The following is a 21,655-nucleotide window of genomic DNA, read 5'->3' as shown; positions in this document are numbered from 1 at the left end:
GATATATAAGCCTCACTAGGCCCTTAATAGCAATGCATAAAAATAAATATTAGCTGCTTGTCTTAAAATCAGTACATTTTTCTCATCATTTTCTACTTGCTGGCAAAGATATTTAAATTTGCATTTTCCAGGATGCTATATTTTATAAACTTATCTTTCATAAATTAATTTCATAAACATAATATTTTAGTTACTATTTTATATTAACTGTTGTTGGGGCACACTGTTACAATGTCTTTCCTAAATTCTTTATTGGACTCAAATATAAACTATGAGTCTTCAAAGTTCTTCTCAATAATGAAAAATACTGAGTTTTGTTCTATCTGGAAAGTTAGCTCATGAAATATGAAACTATACCAAATACAGGCACAGAATAATATACACATGTGTTTCTCTCTCTTTTTTCTTCTTTCCTTTCTTCCCTCCCTCTTTCCCTCTTCTTTTCTTTCTTTCTTTCTTTCTTTCTTTCTTTCTTTCTTTCTTTCTTTCTTTCTACAAATAAGCAAAGTTTTCTTAAATTTCCTTGGGAGAAAAGTCAGTAAATTATTTTAAATTTAAAAACACAAAACATTTTGAGTAAAGGATATTCACACCATTTAATGTTACTGTAGGGAAAAGTAAAATATGAAAAAATAATTTTAAAATTCCCTTAGGAAACAACCCAAAGAGTATCAAAATTTTTATTCATCATCTGGGACATAATAAGTCCAGGAGTTTTACTAAATGTGCTAGGCCAAGTGTCCCTTTGTTCCAAAAACTTGTAAAACTATGAAATTGGATTCAATTTTAAATATTACAAAAACTATTATAGTTTTCTTAGAATTATGGAGTTCTTAGAGGCAAAGATATAAAATGTAACCAAAATGTCAAAAAACAAAAAAACATTTATCGGACGTTGGGCAGGTGGGAGTGGGAAAGGGGATGGGTATATACTTACATAATGAGTAAGATGCGCACCACCTGGGGTATGGACACGCTTGAAGATCTGACTCAAGGTGGGAGGGGAGGCAAGGGCAATATATGTAACCTTAACAACATTTGTACCTCCATAATATGGTGAAATAAAAATAAATAAACAAGAAAAAAAACCCAAAATATTATAGATGTAAATGGATAAATGTTTAACATGTCAAACTGGTACTTTAGTTTCAAATCTGGAATTTAAAAAGCATAATTTTTAATTACGTTCCTAACATAGATTTATTTGGAAAAATACAGCCAGAAAAATGACATTTGCATTAGTCTTTATTTGAATAATACGAAACAGTCAGACTAGCATGATATTATAAAATTTGGAAATTTTTTTCATTAGGCAAAAGTCTCTGGGAAATTACAATTTAAAATAATCACTTATAATAATAAAAATGATTATAATTCAGATTTGCTGATCTGAAAATTTTTGTATCTCTTACATACACACTCTCTTACACACATACACTTAGAATAAATATAAAATATAGAGGCATAGAAAGATAAATACTGATATACCTCTTAGGCTCTAGGGAGAAGGAATTATGAGAAATGTTTAGGAAACTGCCTGATAATTTTCTCTCTCTCTCTCTCTCTCTTTCCCTCTGTCCCCAGATTTCATTGTGGGATACCAAACAGTTCAGTTTATCTATCATTTGATTTGGAGAAATTATTTTTATATAAAGGCAAATATTATAAAATATGTTAATCAATAAGCATTAAAATGATTTATCTTCATATTAAAGAGAACTAACTTTGATAAAACCGAAGAACTTCAAGAACTTAATGCTACTTTATATGTCCAAAATAAGCACTACTAAACTTCAGGTGCTGTTTGAATAGAAAGTTTTTCTCACACTATTGTACTTGGCATTCTAAAATGGGAAAAAAACATCTAAATAATTTCTTGACAGTTTTTATTCTTCCAAAGGCAAAATAATATCTTGCATTTTAACTATAAAATGCTTTTCAATAAATTACTCTATAAAGTATCAAGATGTAAAAATTAGCATGTTCCTCTATATGTACCCCTAGAGAGGAAAATCATGTGCAGTGAATTAAATGCACTATCAAGTATAGCAGCTTCAAATTATAGTCATGTGGTTTCGAGAAACATTTTAGAAAAATGAATATGTACACTGTTCTCATTTTCTAATTTTAAGTTGTTAAAGATATTGTTGAGTGTCAATTTATATTTCCTGTTACTATCGCTTCGTCAACATATACTAATGAAAACCCAGAACATTTCTCTCTTACTGGGTTTTGATTTCTCAAATATCAATGGAGATTAAAAATGGATTTTTCTGATAATTCATATTCTTTGTGGAGACTGCAGTCTTTAAGCTATTTTAAAGTAAGTTGTAAACAAAATTTCCTTTCCTGTCAGACAATTATTACAATTTTACAACAGTGATTAATAAATTGAAGTTCTCTGTAGACTTTGGGAAGTTTTACTTGGATTTTAATTAAATTATAAGAAGGAAAACAAAACAAAAATAAAATTTTGCAAATTTTCTGACATCTGGATTACATATCTCATCTCCTTCGTTTGTGATGTCTTTCTTCCTTTTTCAGTTAGTTACATAATATTTTTTCCATAAGCTAATGTCATAGGTAGCTATCCGTTGTTCCAATGGCTCTCAAAATACCAGCCGATTTTATCTTATGCCAAGATATCTAATTTAAACAAAATACTATGATATTTCTTACATTTATTTTCTTGACTACATCATATCTTTAGTGCCACAGACACTTTACATTTTGATATTATCTGAAGATACATCATAAAATGCATTTCCTCTTAATTCTGTGACTGGCATTTGTATTGAGATTTACTGTCTTATTCTATTTCTTCAATTGATCTCATTTAACTTTCACATTGATCCCAGCCCAACTTTAATTGGTTTAATTGGTAAATTTTAACATTTTCTTTCTTTCTTTTTTTAAAGAGCTGAGGTCTCACTTTGTCTCTCAGGCTAGAGTTCAGTGGTCCCCTGATCATAGTTCACTGTAAACTCAAACTCCTGGGCTCCAGAAATCCCCCCCACCTCAACTTCCCATAGTAACTAGGACTATAGGCTCCTGCTACAACTCCCAGATGATTTTTTAAAAATTACTTTTTGTGGAAACAGGGTCTCGTTTTATTGCCCAGGCTGGTCTCAAACTTCTAGCCTCAAGCATGCCCCTGTCTTGGCCTCCCAAAGTGCTAGGATTACAGATGTTGCAACTGGCAACATATTATTTCTTAAATGCTTACAGGTTTTTATGATGTTAGACTAAATTGTGACAGATCACAATGTTAATTGATAATTTGAGGAAGTGATTTAATAATCATGTATTGCTTTTTTGTATTGTTATATAACAAACTACAACAAAAATGTAGTGTTCTACAGGCAACATTTATTGTCTCATAGTTCGTGTGGGTTGGGAATCGAGTTGTGGCTTTTCCTCTGGTTCTGTATCAATCACAGGGCCACAGTTAAGGTGTCAGAGCTGCAGTGGTCTTAAAACTAAACTTGGATTTTCCTCCAGGTGGTTGTGGGCAGGATTTAATTATTAGGAGCTGTTGGCCAGAGGGCTTCCTCTGTTCCTTGCCATGTGGACTTCTCCACATGATAGTTTGTGACATGGCTCTTGGGTTTATCAGAGTAACCAAAAGAGGGGGCAATAGAGAAAGTGCTAGCAAGATGGAAATGTCTTTTTTTTTTTATAACTTAAATTTAGAAGTGAACTTTTACAAATTATATTCATTAGAAGCAGGTCACTAGGGCAAACCCTTACTGAGAGGAAAAGAATTAGACAAGTTTGTGAATACTAACAGACAGTGACATTTTAGAGATTTGTCTATTACACTTATTTTTATTAATACAAAGGTTAGTATTCACACACATTGGAAGAAAACAATTTGAACTTCTTTGCTTTACCATTTTATGCAATCATCCTGAGATAAAGTAAGCATTTCAAGGATAGAACAAAACATAGTTATGTGGCTTGAAGTCATGGCCATAATCTTGCTTTTGATGGCATTTATTACCACCTGATTGATCACATTAATTGTTATATACTTTTATCTATGTTTGAAATTTAAGGATAAGAGTAAAAATGAAAGACTTATGTGCCATAATATTTATGTTACTGCATAACCAATGCTGAACTTCTAATATAAAATGCCAACACTTGGAACATCAATTTCAGTAATAGCAAATTTCTCACCTGAAGCCATGAAAGCCACAAGGAGGTTGCACATTTTTAAATGTTGAAAGGCAAAAAATTATTGAGTGCAAATTATATACCTTGTGAAACTATTCTTCAGAAATGAAGGGAAAAATAAAGATGCCAGATGAAGAATAACTAAAAGATTCTGTTATTAACTGGCTAATGGAATGGAAATTCTATAAAAAGAAACAAAATATTTAAAGAAGGAATCTTGAAGCACCAAAAATTGTGAAAGATCAAATAGAAGTATGAATACATATAATACAGTATCTTTCCCCTCATCCATTTTATAAATCATAGTTGATAGTTGAAATAATTATATAATCATTTTATATGTAAGAAAGTGATATTTAAGGATGGAACAGACAAAATGACCTAAATAGAACTAGGTTTTCCATACTTCATTTGAAGTGATGAAATGTTAATTCAGTAGACTACAATGTCACATTGGTATATTTTGATTCTCAGAGCAACTGGTATGAAAACTGTAGTACACAAAATGATGGACTAAAAAACATGTTACATATATAAGCCAAGTGGAAGCCAAAAAATATTTAAGTAACAAACAGGAAAGCAAAAAAACAAAAGAAAAGAAAAAAGACAACATGAGAAACAGAGGAAACAAAACAAGTCATAAAATGGCACATAAGTTCTCACACACCAATAATAAATGGCATAAATATACCAATCAGAAGCCAGAGATTGACAGGATGGGTAAAACAAACCAAACTAAACAAACAAAAAGACCATGGACAAATTATATGCTATTAATAAGAAACTTAACAAGAAACTCACTTTCTCAAATTATCAATCAAAATTCCCATCCACTACAAATAAAATAATGGAAAATAAAAGAATGGAAAAAATATACCATGCAAAGATTAGATTTTTAAAAATAATTATGTGGTTACATTAATATGTGTGATGTTACTTCAAAGCAAAAAAAATGAAAAAACACTAATACTACATACCTAAGACAAAGAGAAATTTCATTATGATAAAAGGATCAATACACCAGGAAGACATGATAATCTCTAAATGAGTACACATCAAGCTATACAGTTTCTAAACACATGAAGCAAAAACTGAAAGAGCTGAAAAGGGAAATAGGCAAATCAAAAAATTGTAGTTGGGGACATCAACAATCTCTATCAACAACTGATAAAATGACTAGACATAAAATCAACAGTTATAGAAAATCTGGACAACATAGTCAACAAATAGGATCTAAGGGTCATGTATGGAACATTCCACCATACAAGTGCAGAATACATATATTTTTACATACAACATTCAGCAACATAAATCATATCCTATGTCAAGAACAACCTTTAACAAATTTAAAAGAATTGAAATCAGATAGAGTATCTTCCCTGACTATAATGGAATCAAACTAGAAATCAAAAATAGAAATACTACAGAAATATTCCCAAAGAAGTAGAAATTAGATAACACATGTCTAAATAATCCATGGTTCAATGAAGAATTTTCAAAGAAAATAAAAGTATACAGAATTGAATGAAATGAAAGTACTGTAACATATCAAATATTTGGGAGGCAGCTAAAGCAGTGAAGAGAAGGAAATTTATGCACTAACCTCTTATATTAAAAATGAGAAAAGTTCTCAGCTGGGCGAGGTGGCTAGTGCCTGTAATCCCAGCATTTTGGGATACTGAGGCAGGAGGATAACCTGAGGCCAGGAGTTCAAGACAAGCATGGGCAACATAGCAAGACTTCGTATCTACAAAAAATTAAAATAAATTAGGTAAGCATGGTGGTGTGTGCCTGTAGTCTCAGCTACTCAGGAGGCTGAGGCAGGAGTTTTGCTTGAGCCCAGGAGTCCAAGGCTGCAGGGAGCTGTGATCACATCACTATACTCCAGCCTGGGCAATAGAGAGAGACTTTTTCTAAAAAAAATAAAAAATAAAAAAATAAGGAAAGTTCTCAAAATGATAATCTAAGTTCCTGCTTCAAGAAATTGTAAAAAAAAAAGAGCAAAATAAACTCATGTTTAAATATGTTCTATCATGGTAGTGTCTGATGAATATACCAAATAAAGAAATTAAATATTAACTTCTATAATTTAAAAATATTGCTCTACTCGACCAATACTACAGGGATGACAATCTTACACAACTTCTTAGATATTATATTTGAAAAGTTGCTTTTCTGGCTTCCCTACTCTTGAAGTCTGGATAGGAGTGGTATAGCTTCCTGATCTTTCTCTTTTCCAAACTTGCTTCATCTTATCTAGATGCTCTCTATAGCATTTGATTAATCAGTAATCTTGTGATTTGGGGGAGCTGGGCTTTTAAAATACTTCTTTTGAGATGTAGTTTGTATTTGAAAGGGTAAATTTTATTCTTTGGCACCAATATGGCCATTGCTATTTACACTGAAAATTAAATTCTAAATCATACGTAAGAAATAAACTTTAATAAACAGTGTCACATATGCTTTTATATAAATAATTTTGGCTTTAGTAAGGACTGTGGTGACTGCAGCAAAGTATTTGGAAATAGGCACAGGTATAGCTCACAAAAGTCTAAATACCTTATGAAATATCTGCCTCTGAATCCAATATTTTCTTGTAGTTTTTTGATGTGGGATATAGTTTAGCCAATTTGGATTGTTAATGCGAAGAATGCACTGTTGGCAAAATGAAATAGATTGTAAGAATAAATTTTGTTTTGATGGAAAATATTTAAAGTGGCCTAAATATGACGATCTTTGAGCTGCACTCTTATTAAGCCTGAGAAAACTTTCCAGTCAGCTAACAGAGTAGTTTGACAGCTATGCACATTCCATCAAATGGGTGTGAGAAAATATTACTGAATCATACTAACATAAAAGCTTTCTCTTGTCCACCAGAAACTATAACCAGATCTGTGAAGAACTTCTGACTTAGCCTCATACATTCTTTAAGAATAAGTGTGAATAAGGTAAAAATGGTTTAGAAATTTTGCTAAGGAATGCATAGAAAAATTGGGGATAGTTTGTGGTTTTGTTCCCAGGAACCTTGAAATGCACATAAATATTGGGGATTGGTGATGAATTCTATATTAAAGAAAATCTATAATTTTAATGAATTATAGCCTTTAAATTAGACAAATAAACAAGCAGGAGAAAAAAAATCCCTTATATTAGACAGTATAAACCCCCCCTTCACCTCCAGTTTGTAGTGGAACTATGATAGGAATTATTTCATAGAGTGATCTACTCACTATATAAATTAATAATTATAACTTCAAGTTGTTTGCTATGTGCTCTTATTTTAATTTCTTTTTAACTAATTTTGATGGAAACAGTTTATAGTAATTTTTGATCTGTAATGAGGTTATACGAGATAGGGTTTACATACTGATGTAAATTCCAGACTCAGAATCACCTGTCTAACTTTGGAAAAGGATTGAATTTTTGCCATTACCAACCTTGTGCAGTGTTCATTTCAATAAAGTGTGCACTCTGCCTGCTAGCCACCTGGAAATAGTGCTAAGGGTATTCTTACATAAAAATAAGATTCACTGGGGCTCTATACTTCCAGCACAGCTAATACTAATTTCATTTTTGGCTTAAGGTCTCAAGAAATATTTTGGCTTATTTATTTGGCACTATTAAGTTGGATTAGATTGTATATGAAAATTGGGATAGTTTGTGGTTTTGCTCACTGAAACCTTGAAATGAATATAAATAGTTAAAAATGCTGATGAATTCAACAAGTGTCAGGTTTCCATACAAATAGGTAATAAGTAGCATAAATATTATATATGTTATTAGGAGAAATATACTTATCCTGCTAAACTCAAATCTTAGATAAAATATCTTTATGTCTCACAATTTGTACACTGGTAAGAAATTTCAGCAATATTTTAAAGCAGGACTTTCTTGAACCTGTTTGGCAACCCAAATACTACATAAGAATAGTTAAATAATGTATCCACCAAGAAATTCTAAATTGTCTGAACCTATATTTGTACTTGGCAGGCAAAGCACTATAAAGGCTTCAAGATGATCAGCTTGCCAGAAAACAGGAATTTTATTTTTCCAAGACTGATTACAAATGATGCATTGACACTTTATAAAACGGATTATAGATTTTGGATTTCTCTTTATCCCTTTATTCATATTCCAGAGAGGTCAAACTGGTCACTTTCCATGTCTGACCCAAAAGCTTATTATTATAATGTAATTTTAAATGCTTTTTAAAGCATAGAAAACATTGTAATAATATCAAGTTACCATGTGGAGAGATTATTCTGGAATAATATGTTTTAAAAGAAATGGAGATTTTTTAAATCATTGAATATTATCTTAGAAACATATTCTTTTTCTGAGTATTTTATTCACAAATAATTTTACTGGAAACCTAGCCTAAAAGAAAGGCATCATATTGATTTGAAAACACAGTGACACATTGTTTCAAAAATATTAGTAAATAGTAAGAGGTTAAAGAGATAGGAAACAATGAAGACTCCTCTAACAAAAGGCAGTGCTTACTATATAAATTCTATGTCAATTCTTTAAAATGAACACAGTTTCTATCTGATAAGATCATGCAATGTATAATTTTATGATGACTCTTGGCTAATATAAATATATGTTTTAGAGTGTTTACGTTTTATACTGCAATGCTTTTGGAAAGTAAAATATCTAAGGTTTAAATCATTGGCAACTTGTTCAAATTTATTTTATATTATTAATTTGTCTGCTTTGTGCAATTATTTCCTGCCTCTATACAATTTCAAAATTCTCTCATTTGCATCCACAAGCATAGACTATAACTGTCCATATAATTTGCCACAGTGTAAGGATTTTTAAAATGTAATATTTAACCATGAGCAAAACTTGAACTACAAACATGTGACACCATATGGCTGTTCGCTGTGATGGTTTCATTTATCTTGGCACAACTTTAGTCTTTATATTTAATATTCTGTGCTTTCTTGCAAAACATTCCCCCCAAAATACATTTTTTGTACTTTAAACCCATGTTTTTATATTAATCATTTGTGCATGTTTGACAGGCCACATTTTATAATGCAATATGATATTTTTCTTTTTTGAATACTAAAAACTAATCCTTTCTTCTCTCTTAGTTATCAGAATATATGGATGGCATCCTAACAATAATAACAATTGTTTCTTAGCATTGTGTTTTAAATTTACATTAACATATTTTCTCATCCCTTATGGCTTTTGTTGTTAATGTTGTGTATACATTAGAGATCCTATGCCTCTTAGGAGAAAAAAATCCAAAAAGTTTCATGTAGCATGCATTTTCTATAGGCTAAGGGAAAACAATAATGTTAACAATAAAACAAAAATATTTTTAGATTCTATTTTATCCTGCCATGATAGTGTAACTTCTGCCAAAAATGCTTTTCTTTCTGCCTCAGTTCATTCTTCAGCATATACATAAAATGTCACTTGGGACTTTGCTAAGTAAATAGGGGTGTTTTGGATCACAATGCACTCTTTGCTTCTTTCAAAGACTTTGATAAAATTTGTGATTGCTAGTTTGATTTATTGTTTATGATTATTAGCAAAATCCCAGGATGGCAGAAGTGATGTCAATTTTGTTCACTTTCACAGTAGGCCAATGGTAGGGTAATCCTCTCTGATAAAGGTCCTTGAAAGGATGTAGGAGAGTCGGGTCACAGGTGCCATTAGCAGGAAAGTATAAGCTGCCACCTGAAGGATGAGAAGCCAGGGAAGGGTGGGAATGGGGAGGGAGGGGCAGGTGCTGCTGCATAGCAATCATTGCACAAAGGAAAATGTGGAGGTAAGGTTATGCCAGGAGCAGGCACACTCCACTCATGGTGACCGAAGAAGCTTGGGACATGAAGTTGGAATGACAGAGAGGAAGAGGCCAGAGGGACAGACAGGCCCCAGAGCTTACAGTTTCTTTAAGCTGTGATGAGGAGATTGAATGAACGAACTCAAAGGACAATGTCAGAACCAGTTGACTAATTGTGTGATTTAATAGGAGATATTTTAGTATAAAAATATCCAAAATTGAAGTACACCAAATTTATTTCTGAAATAATCTAGAAGACTGGGAAGCAATGGCTGTAATTCAGATTTACTTGATTCCCAAACTGGTTGGCTTGATTCTTTAGAGCCTTACACCCTAGTTTCTGTATCATAAGGAGAGGAAAATAATAGTACCGAGGCTTCCACTGATTTATATTAATATTATTTAGAAATTGAGACTGTATCTTTATTACATGAAATTCAGAGCACTTTTGTAAATCTAATTTTTCATTATATTCTCCCCATTTTTTAAGGACACTATTTCTCTTTCAAATAAGAGAAAAGAAACTGAAAAAAAAATAAGTAGTACAATAGTCTAGGTGATATGCTAATGATTTGTATAACTTAAGAGAAACTTTTGTGTTACCTACTAGATAGCCTGGGCTAGACAATCTGCAGGCATTTTTTTCATTTAATAGTCATAAGAACTCAACAAAGTATATGCTGTTTTTGTCACCTTTTATAAATAAAGATATTGAGTCAAAGGCAGTTTATGTAATTTATCCAAGATCATCTGTCTAAAAGGTGGCAGAGTCAGAACTTGAACCAAGACAGTCTGAAGCCTACCATCCTACACATGTCTGCTCCTCTTTGGCAAGAAATAACGTGTTAAGTAACATTATATATATATATATATATATATATATATATATATATAGTTGACCCTTTACCTTTTGTTTACTTTGTTATGTACTACATTAAAAATTATTCCCAGGAATCATGGTAGCCTGATTGTATGAGTATTTTTATAACACAAAAATCAATACAAGAAACCAAAGAGTCAACAGCATTAAATATTTTCTAATATATCAATGGCCTTGTGCTGCAACCACTGGAAAATATTTTCTCCGTTGTCTAAGATAAAAACACAAATAGTGCACATGTATGTATAGGGAAAATGAATACTTTAATAAATATATATGTGTATTAACTATCCCAATCTCAAGCAAGTTATCCTTGCTTGAGAAAACTTTTTAGAACAGGAAATACTATCCAAATTCAAGGACTGAATGATTAAACCCAACTCATTTTTATTTAGTAAGATGTGAAAAAATACATAGTTAATTGGTAGGCAAGATCTCAATGTACCAGAATTCAATTATAGAGTCTTCAAAACACTAGTGAAATAAAAGTTAATGAGACATTTTAAAGACACTACAATTTTATGATACTGATTTATTTTGCAAACTGGCAAGGATAAATTTAATATATTGAATTAAATTTGCTGTTTTCATTTTGGAATTCCAACCCAAAGAAATATCATTAAATAGTGAATAGTGAATATGTATATATGTATATTTATGTGTGTGTGTGTATATATATATATATATATATATATATATATATATGGTGTGTTCCTAATTAAGAGTTCCTTTGTTCTTTTTTTATGTTGGTCTTGGAATTTAGTCAGTTATATTATTATTGCTCTCTGAATTACAGTAAATGAAGGGAACAATTATTCCAGATCAGCACTAATTCAAACATGATTGGACATATACCAAAGCTAACAAAAATAATTACAACCATGAGTCTATATCATTATAATAAGTATTGTAATAATGAGTGAATTGCTTTGGCACATATACAGAACACTTGTTAAAATATGTTTTTTGCATAAGTAAAAATTAATATTAATTAAGTTTAATATTATAAAGTCTTTTAATTATGTAGTATTTTAAAAATATTACACAGTCTTATTTTTCCCAATGAATAAAGACTTATCTTGTAAGTTAGTTAGTATAATGAAACCCATTCAGTTGATTAAATAAATGGGTCATAAGGAGGAAGTTTATGATCTGTAACTACATAAAAGCAAATGAAAAAACTGAGAGGAATTAATATCATGAACATAAAATATCATCTAAGATTATTTGCACCAGAAAACCATATCTGAGGATAAAAATGGGTAATCTTATACAATCATGGAAGTTTATTAATTTGAAAATTAATGTACATGTTTTAAGCAGTTATTTTAACGGAAAGATTCTTCTTGCTATATCCTCAACATACCTATTTGAATATTGAGTCTTTAGCAGAATTCCTTAAGTTACCTTGAACATACCCCAAGAATCTGACTTGACATATAATATGTACTAAGAAAAATATTGAATAAATATATTTATTAAAATATAGTTTTAAATTTATGTGTGCTTGTCTCATCCTCTAGACTGTAAAATCTTTGAATATAAGGACCATCTCCTTCATACTTAATTTTAGAGCTTATCACAATATTAGCCATAGTAGGACATTAATTCATCTATTAGTTAGATGGGCTTTTGACTGCAGGTAACAGAAAACTCAACCATCATAGCTTAAATAAATACAGATAATCCTACTTACATAGCAAAGAAATCAGAGGTATGCATTCTTCATGCAGAAGTTTAGTCAGGGTCTTTTCATCTTTCTGTTTCACCATTTTAAATGTTAGGAGATGGCTGTTATACTCGCCTTCTTTCAGAACCATGTCTTTGTTCAAACAGAAAGAAGGTAGAGGAAAGATGGTTTCTCATTCTGATCTTCTCTTATTTTCTAGATAGGAAACCTTCCCAGAACACTTCACCTCACATCTCATCAGCTACAAACAGGCTATATGCCTGCCTTGAGATTTGTGAATAGTCAATAGACGGAAGTCATTATAGAAGATGTACACTAATCATGATTTAGCCTCTGAGATTGGAGTAGTGATTTATTCTCCCAGAGATTAATAGATTTCTCATTCTACCTGAACAAATCAGAATTTAGTTGGCAGAGAAAAAGAAAACCGTTATGTAGTTAGGGGACAATAAATATTTCAAGCTTTGTTTTGAAGTGGACCGTGTTACAATGCGGAATTGGACTTGTTGAAATAAATTATTTGTGTCATATTCTATCTCCAATTGCATGTTTATATCTTTATTTTTATTTGTTTGGTAAAATTTAATATGGGCAATGTCTGTTTCTTTGAGGATAATTAAAGTGCATAAATTTCTCCATATTTCTAGTAATACTGGAAAATAAAATATGGAATATTAAAAGATGCATTGTTTTTATCAACTTTTCTTTTTAAATGTTGGTCTTGCTATTATAACTGCAAGGAAATTCAAGTGTGCAATTATTCTCTTTTGTCTTTTCTTAGGCCTTAAAAGATAAATATGAATTTGGATTCCATTCGTAGATTAATTGAGGAAACACAAATCTTTCAGATGCAGCATTCATCCATGAAACCACACTGTGACATGGTAGCACCTTCCTCAGCCCCCAGGAATACCTGTAATTCCTGTTTCTCACTTTATGGGCTACAATCTCATGCTGCCCACAATTTCTGTGCTCGCTCATGTAACACCAACGAATGGGATATTTGTGAAGAACTTCGCCTGCGAGAACTTAAAGAGGTCAAGGCCAGAGCCGCTCAGATGGAAAAGACTATGCGGTGGTGGTCAGACTGCACTGCCAATTGGAGAGAAAAATGGAGCAAAGTTCGAGCCGAAAGGAACAGTGCCAGGGAGGAAGGAAGACAACTCAGAATAAAATTAGAGATGACAATGAAAGAATTGAGTACACTGAAAAAAAAGCAAAGTTTGCCACCTCAAAAAGAGGCATTAGAAGCTAAAGTTACCCAGGACCTGAAACTTCCTAGTTTTGTAGAAGACTCTTTTGAACATAGAGACCAATTTCTACTTAATTCACAAATGTGCGAGTCTATCAGAGGGAGTTTGGTAAAAATACAATTTCCTACAAAAGAAATCACAAATAACATGGTAAGGAAAAAATCCACTGAGGAACCCAGAGATTATATGCATTTTTGAATGTCATGCCATATATAGTGATGGGGATGAAAGGGACAGGGACAAACCCAATGGTGACTGTATTCATCTGCTGGGGCTGACATAACAAAGTACCACCATCTGGGTGGCTTAAGTGACAGTAATTTATTTTCTCACAGTTGTAGAAGCTAGAAGTATAGGGCCACGGTGTCACAGGGTTGGTTTCTTCCTAGGCTTCTCTCCTTGCCCCATAGGTGGCTGTGTTTTCCCTGCATCTTCATGTTGTCTTTTCCTTGTGTGCATGTCTGTGCCCTAATTTCCTCTTCTTATAAGGACACTATCACTCAGCATCATAATGACTCCAATTTAACTCAGTCTCATCTCTAAAGACCCTATCTCCAATAACAGTCACATTCTGAGGTACTAGGGGTTAGGACTTCAAAAAATGAATTTTGGGGAGACACAATTTCAGACTATATCAGTGATTTTGTAGCAAAAATGAACCCAGAATTTTTGTGTGTTAAGAAAATATTTAGAAATATTTCTTTCCATTACCTCCTTGTGTCAAAATTATAAATGATCCATATAGTAGTTTGAATATTTCTGAAGGTTAGGGACTCGGGCCTCACAATTAACTCTTTATAAAATGGGTACTATAGGCAAGTACCTTTAGGAAATGCTTCACATGATCCATTCTTGGAATTCCTTGGCGTAATTTGAATCTTGAAGTTTCTGAGACTTCTGCACAAAAAAGACTTTTTAACAATTTTATTTACTCTACCAGTTTGTGCACTTACTCATCAATAAAACACTCCTTCTCCTTCTCCTCCTCCTCCTCCTTCTCCATTTGGTAAATACTATTAACAACTCAGGCAACATACCTCAGGAAATGTTAGAAACTCACCTTTCCTCTTATCATAGCATCAGCTTGTATTGTTAACTCTGTCTACTTACTTCCATCTCTAAATACATATTAGTTAATATCTTGCACCTCTATAATTCCATCTAAAATTTTAAACCTTTTTATAATGTATAGAATTTGTGGTAGGTATTACTATAAATAGATTCCACTATAAATAAAAAATATATAAAGATTACAGTAACATGATTACTTCTGCTTATTTGGCCTTCTAAGTTTTTTGTTTTTTAATTTTTAACATGATCATTTAGACTATTAGTCCTTTTCTGGGAAAATTATATGTATTCTCAAAATTCCATTTTGTTAATGTATGTGTTTGAATGCAGTTTTGTGTTTGAATGCACAAAACTTTTGTAATTATTATAAGTCACCAGACTGTATTTGAGAAAATGAAGGATTCTCTTCACATGTATGATGCTAGGAAATTCTCAAGATCTTGGCATTTCATCTGAAATATCTTTGTATCATTATTGTCAAGAACAAATTATATATTGTAGATATATATTAAACATTTCTTCATTTGGGAATAAACATAGGAAATTTCTTCTGATGGTAGCAAAATAAGTGTTACCTGTTGAAGAAGCTTTAATCAGATTTTCTTTTTTTTATTTTGACCAGTTTATTTTGACCATATTATTTTATTTCTTTGCCAACTGTGGGCATAGTGAGAAAGATACTTGCATTTGTATAGCTTGTCTGACCATAGTATTTTCCATGGAGAAAAACAGATGTCTTGTTTTATTGTTTTTCACAATGGTATAGATAATTGCAATTCTAATTCTTGAGGGAATTAAGAGATGAATCGTGCTAGTTAACCCAGCATCTGCATATTATTAAAAAAATAGGAAAAATGAAATATCATTGAGATTTTACTTGAACTTGACTATTCATTGAGATTTTATTTGAACTTGGCCTTATTTCATTTAAAACCCATGAATCAGGGCAAATGTAAATTATAGACAAATATCAATAGTATGAGTTTAGTGCAGTTTTTGAATTGTGCTGTAAAATTTTTGAGGCAGTGTGCTGCTCTGGTAATTGATGCCCATATTTATTAAAATGCCCCATTAAATTCTATTTGAGATTTGACTAGTGAACTAAAATAAAACAAGAATCAAGCTCGTGAAAATATTCAAGAGCTTCCTGAAAAACCTTGTCTTCCAAAGAATGTTAAAAAATAATCAGTTAGGTTTACTTTGAAACTTGCAAGTGTCTTGTGACAAAAGAAACTTTAAGGAGGAATTCATCAACATTAAAAAAATTCTTTGCACATGTTCAAGTTTATGCATGTTTATTGTTAGCTGTGATTAGGAAAACAGACTAAAAGTTAAAGCAGACCTTTTGAGAAATGTATTTTGTTTTAATAAGGTAGAACATAGAAAAAAATAAGTTTGAAGGAGAATGCAAGTTAGTTTTGCCATATAACACTCTGACGAGAAAATACAAATACGGATTTGATGCTGTGTCATAACACTTATTTCCTTTTGAAAATGTATTTTCTGTATGACTTTTCTCCTGATATATTTAAGTATTCAACAATGATTGTTTTGTTTTGTTTTTCAGGAAGAAGGAGTGGTTGTTGATCCATTAAAATTAAGTAAAGAGATGAAACCCAATCTAGATTGTGTTGATTTATTCAAGAATGATGGTTCTGGACATGGTGTAATGAAACCTGGGCTGAGACTGCAAGCAATAAATCTGCCTTTGGAAAATGAAGTAACTGAAATTTCAGCTTTGCAGGTGCATTTGGATGAATTCCAAAAAGTCTTATGGAAGGAAAGAGAGTAAGTGTTAATCATTGTCTCCCTTAACCAAGTCTGAGTTTCAGACCTCTTAAAATTGTTAAGATTGATAAATGGACCATTTGATAATGTATTTTACCACATTTAGTCATTAACTTTTAAGAATTAAAGAAATCAATTTGATATATATATACATATTTTGAATTTTGAAAAGCAATTTATATAATAACTTGTTAGTCTTTATCATTCTTTTAAATTGACTTTTATTGTAACCATATTCTCATCATCTCTGGTAGAGTCACTATAATTGTATTTTAATTCTTAATGTATACAGTTAAAATATCAAGTGTATTATCTAATTTTTACAGCATTCTTGGACTTTGGTCAGTCAATTAAAAATGAATAAATATGTTAATTTTAATAACAGACAATTCAAAACTTGTGAGGTATTGATTCCAGGAAAAGCTGCCCTAGACAGGGACCATGGTGGTATAGTGGAAAGAGCACTAGGCTTCTGTCTAAGTGACCTGGATATTCATTTTCGTTTTTTGTTCTGACACATTCTAGCTAAGTGATACTGGCTGTTGCCTCTTTGTGAAAATAGGGGTAGTGATGTTATGTTCCAGTTATATATTGTTTCATAACAAAGTTTCTCAAACAATGGTTGTTAAAACAACCACCACCACCATGTATTCTGTTCATGAATCTTGAGCTGGGCTTGGCATGGACAGCTTATCGTTCATATGTGTTTTCAGCTGGGATGGCTCCAAGGCTGGGGGTTCCTGGACAGCTGGGGGTGGGGTGGGATTATCTGAAGCCTTACTCTTATATCTGGCAGTTGATCTTGTTTCATCTGGGATCTCAGTTGCAACACTTGTGTGTGATCTATCCAGGTGTCTGCTTAGCATCCTCATAGTATAGTGGCTGGGCTGCAAGTGAACATCTTAAGAGCGCAGAGTGAAATACCTGGCATTTTAATGCTTGTGCCTCAGAAGTCCATAGCATCATATCTGACCCACTTATTGGGGAAGGCTGATCAAGGTCAAGGGAGAGAAGGGCACTATCAATGGGAGGAGTGTCAAATCATTTTAATAATAAGGGCATGCAGGATGAGGTCAACTATCTTTCTTTTGCCAGCTATCTTTCCAAAATGAAATCATCCATGGACTTCTTCACAGAATTCTTGTAAGGATCAAACACAAATAATGTCTTGGAAAGGGGCTGGTAATATAATCACTCAATACATATGTTTTTCTTCTTTGATATTAGCTTAAAAAATTATTAGCACAATGTGGAATATTCAATGCACTTTAAAATGTGGTCCCAAAATCTAATCATAATTATTTTCTCCATCTCTTTAATTATAAAACTCTTAATGGGCAGAATCAGAAAAGCAAAGCAGGCATGGTGGTCCTGTAATCCCAGCCACTGGAGAGGCTGAGGCAGGAGGATCGCTTAACTCAGGAGTTCCAGGCTGCAGTGAGCTATGATCATGCCATTGCACTCCAGCCTAGGCAACAGAGTGAGACCCTGTATCTAACGAAAAGAAAAAAGAAAATCAAGGGGAATACGTAGGGATATGTAACACAATATGTAAATGTAAGTACATATTACATAGTGGTTTTAATTTCCCTGGTTTCAATGTACTGAAAAAGGGATAAATATAGAAATATAGGTTTTCACAAATACTGTGAGCTCTTTATTTGCCATTCATTTTCTGACAGCCATAAGTTTCCCATTAGTCCCTCTGAAATTTATAAACGCCACCAATTCCCTTCTTCACATTCTTTGTCTGTACTTCACCATATTAAATAGATTGTGATATAATGCAAGATTCCACGTACAGAGTAAATACTTACTATTCTATCACCAAGTATAAATTCCTAACAGAGGCAATCAACATTAGTAGAAAAGAGAATAAAATTGAATTTTTTGAGGTTTGTACACACATTACCAGTAAGTTTTATGTAAACCTATAGGTCTCACTCATGTTCTAATCTTCTGTTTTTATTTCTGGGGGGATCTACCTCTTTGGTTGTCATGGACTTCTTTCAAGCTCACTCACGGTGCTACTTCACTGATGTAGTGTAAGAGGAGTGATGTGAAGCTGCTTTTTCCTAGATGTAAATTTTCCTATCCTAAGGTGCCAGTTTAATGCATATGCCATCTTCACACACTCATACACATGTGCACAACATTTTGACTTCCTTAGAGTAATGAACAATCCTCAGAGTAAGTAAATTCTCTAATTCTCAGCAACTTCAGTATCTGAACCATAGACAGGCCAAAGAGTAAGAGGGAAAAGGAGCCTTCCATTTGGCTTTGTCGCCTTTCCTCTTTAAGGAAACAATCTCATGGATGTATGAGTCATGGTACATGCGTCCATGAATCAACATTTGCGAGCAATCCCCGTGAGGCAAAAAATTGCACTGTTTTTTTCTATCACAAAAGAATGTTTCCCAAGAATATAGTATATACTATTACTATAAGTCTGGCAGATCTTTTAAATTCTTCCTCCCAGTATCACAGCAAGTGGGTGGCTTGAGTTGAGATGTGAATGCAGTTTTTTCTATGTTCCCATCTAGTGGGAAAATTCTCTTGATTAGTGCACAAAAATCAGCTTGGGAAACTTAGGGGCTCATTTTTACCATTGTTTCTAACTAGAACCTCTTCAGCAACTAAACTAAACTTTGTTTTATTTGCATTCTGAGTACTGTTCAGTTTTAGAACTAATCATCTGGTATATGAAAGCTTCTTGTATACTGAGAATTTATATATTGCTGATGAATTATCAATGAACTGTTTTAACATTTAGATTCAGTTTTCAAATTCTCCTGTAAATAGCACCTGTGTCCCTTATAATATGCTTACTTTTTGTTATTTAAGCTGAGCTTCAGTCCTCCCTTTCCATGTTATCATATTTTCTTTTTTCTTTTTCTTTTTCTTTTCCTTTTTTTTTTTTTTTTTTTTTTTTTTTTTGAGACAGAGTCTTGCTCTGTAACCCGGGCTAGAGTGACATGGTGTCAGCCTAGCTCACAGCAACCTCAAACTCCTGGGCTCAAGCAATCCTTTTGCCTCAGCCTCCCAAGTAGCTGGGACTATAGGCGCACTACTGCATCCAGCTAATTTTTTCTATTGTTAGTAGAAATGGGGTCTCGCGGTTTCTCAGGCTGGTCTCAGACTTCTGGCCTCAAGGGATCCTCCCTCCTCAGTCTCCCAAAGTCCCAGGATTATAAGCGTGAGCCACCACGTGCCACCTAATTTATTTTCTACATAAGAAAATTTGTATGCTCTAATTATTTTGCTTTTCTTCATTAATGCTGATTTTTTTTAATAAAATGAGATTTAAAATCCTGGTGAGAAGGTGCAGCAAACCGAAAATGCTTCAAAGATTAGTATAATTTATATAGATATGAGGGAGATTTATATTTCATGAATATATTTCTCAATTGACACAATGAATAAATTCACATGGAAATCTGGTTAATATCATTTAATGTGGTTAAATATAAAAAGTCAGGCCTCCTATACTTATTAGCTCACTGTCATTAATGCAATGTTCACTAAACCTTTACCATGTTTTGACTGTCCAGTATCTATTTGGGGCTTGGGCAACCTACTATCTAATGAGACAGCATCTACATCTCTGAATAGGTTGTAAAAATGCTAGTAGGTCTCTACCACAGTATCCCTTGCAATGAGGATGCAGACACTTTACCCAGGAACAGCTAATTAGATGTTACCATCTGGACTTTTAAGCCCAAGCTAATGCTCCAAGGAAGTGGAGAACACCTAGAATTCATCCTGGTGAAAAGGGAGGCAGCTGCAGTAGCTACATCTCCTTTCCAAAGGTACTGTGCCCTCTGATCCCTAGTAACATCACGCATTGTCTCAAACTAGTGATACTGAGGTCCTGCTGTGATATTTGCACTTTAATGGTGGCTATAATGATGTGCTCATGGGAAGATTTCTATGGTTTTATCATTGGTATTTCTGGCTGCACGTGTTCCTTAGAGATCTCCTAGAAGTTTTTTGAGGTGTTAGTACTTTTTCCAATTCAAATGAGCTAATTTGAATATATTTACTTGCTGAGTATATAACTGACACTAGGTAAGAAAATAGGCAACAGGCAGGAAGCCTACAGGCAGTGAGGGCTTCACAGGGCCAGGTTTACGGCAAGAGAGTAGGTCTTGTCCCTGGATGTTTCATCTCCAAGCATTGTTCTGTGGCCCTCTTGGAGATCTGCCAGCATAATGGTATTTTTAAAATACATCTCTTTTTAAATTAAATTAACAATATATGGCTTTGCAACTAAGAACACCTAGTGCTAAAAGATATAATCACAAATAGTTGGGAGTGTATTTCCAAAGTGTGTATTAAAATGTTGCTTATTAAAAGTATGTTTGTAAAAATTTTATTGTTAACAATTCAATACTAACTCTAAATTTGGACCATTAGAAAAATGGATATATTATTTTGATTTGACAAAAACATTTTGATAATAGACCCTTTCAGAAAATGCTGACAATATTGTTCAGTGAAATTTCCTACAGTTCAAATGTGGTTCATATTTATTTCTAGGTATTAACATTTCAGGACCTTTCATCTCTGAGAAATATTTGAGTAATATTTTTGTCTAAATAGCCAACATTAACTTCCTATTATTATGGGATCATGATAGTTAACAAAGTATCAAAGAATTGCATAAAAATATAACCACACCTTTCCATAAAAATTTTTGTTTATGGTTTATCTTTTAGATCCTGCTAATTTTATATACTTTAGCAGTATGAGTTCTAAAATGTTATATCATCATATTAGAGAAAAGAATTTTGTTCTTAGAAAGAATGTGTATGTGAAATATGCAATATACTTTACTGTAAATATTAGGTTTTCTTTTGCCTTCTTGTAGGCCAATTGTCTGACAATAGTATACATTTCAATTACAAATTTAACTATAGATGTAATCAAGTATGAAAATCTCTCTGACAAAATAAATTGTTTAAACCAGAAAATTAAAGATTTATAGAGTG

At 32.5% G+C, this 21,655-nt stretch overlaps 1 protein-coding gene across 1 annotated transcript in view; it reads left to right on the top strand.

The window, feature by feature from the left end:
• The window catches only part of CCDC102B (coiled-coil domain containing 102B), a 202,430-nt gene that overhangs the window by 19,103 nt on the left and 161,672 nt on the right, over positions 1 to 21,655 (top strand). The window contains exons 2-3 of the mRNA XM_020282138.2: positions 13,334 to 13,955; positions 16,444 to 16,664. Coding sequence (XP_020137727.2) covers positions 13,350 to 13,955; positions 16,444 to 16,664 — 827 coding nt within the window. The 5' untranslated portion in view covers positions 13,334 to 13,349. The remainder of the gene's footprint in view (positions 1 to 13,333; positions 13,956 to 16,443; positions 16,665 to 21,655) is intronic.

The sequence above is a fragment of the Microcebus murinus genome, chromosome 17, assembly GCF_040939455.1.
Source record: "Microcebus murinus isolate Inina chromosome 17, M.murinus_Inina_mat1.0, whole genome shotgun sequence".
NCBI lineage: Eukaryota > Metazoa > Chordata > Mammalia > Primates > Cheirogaleidae > Microcebus > Microcebus murinus.
This window is presented reverse-complemented; position numbering and strand designations above follow the sequence as displayed.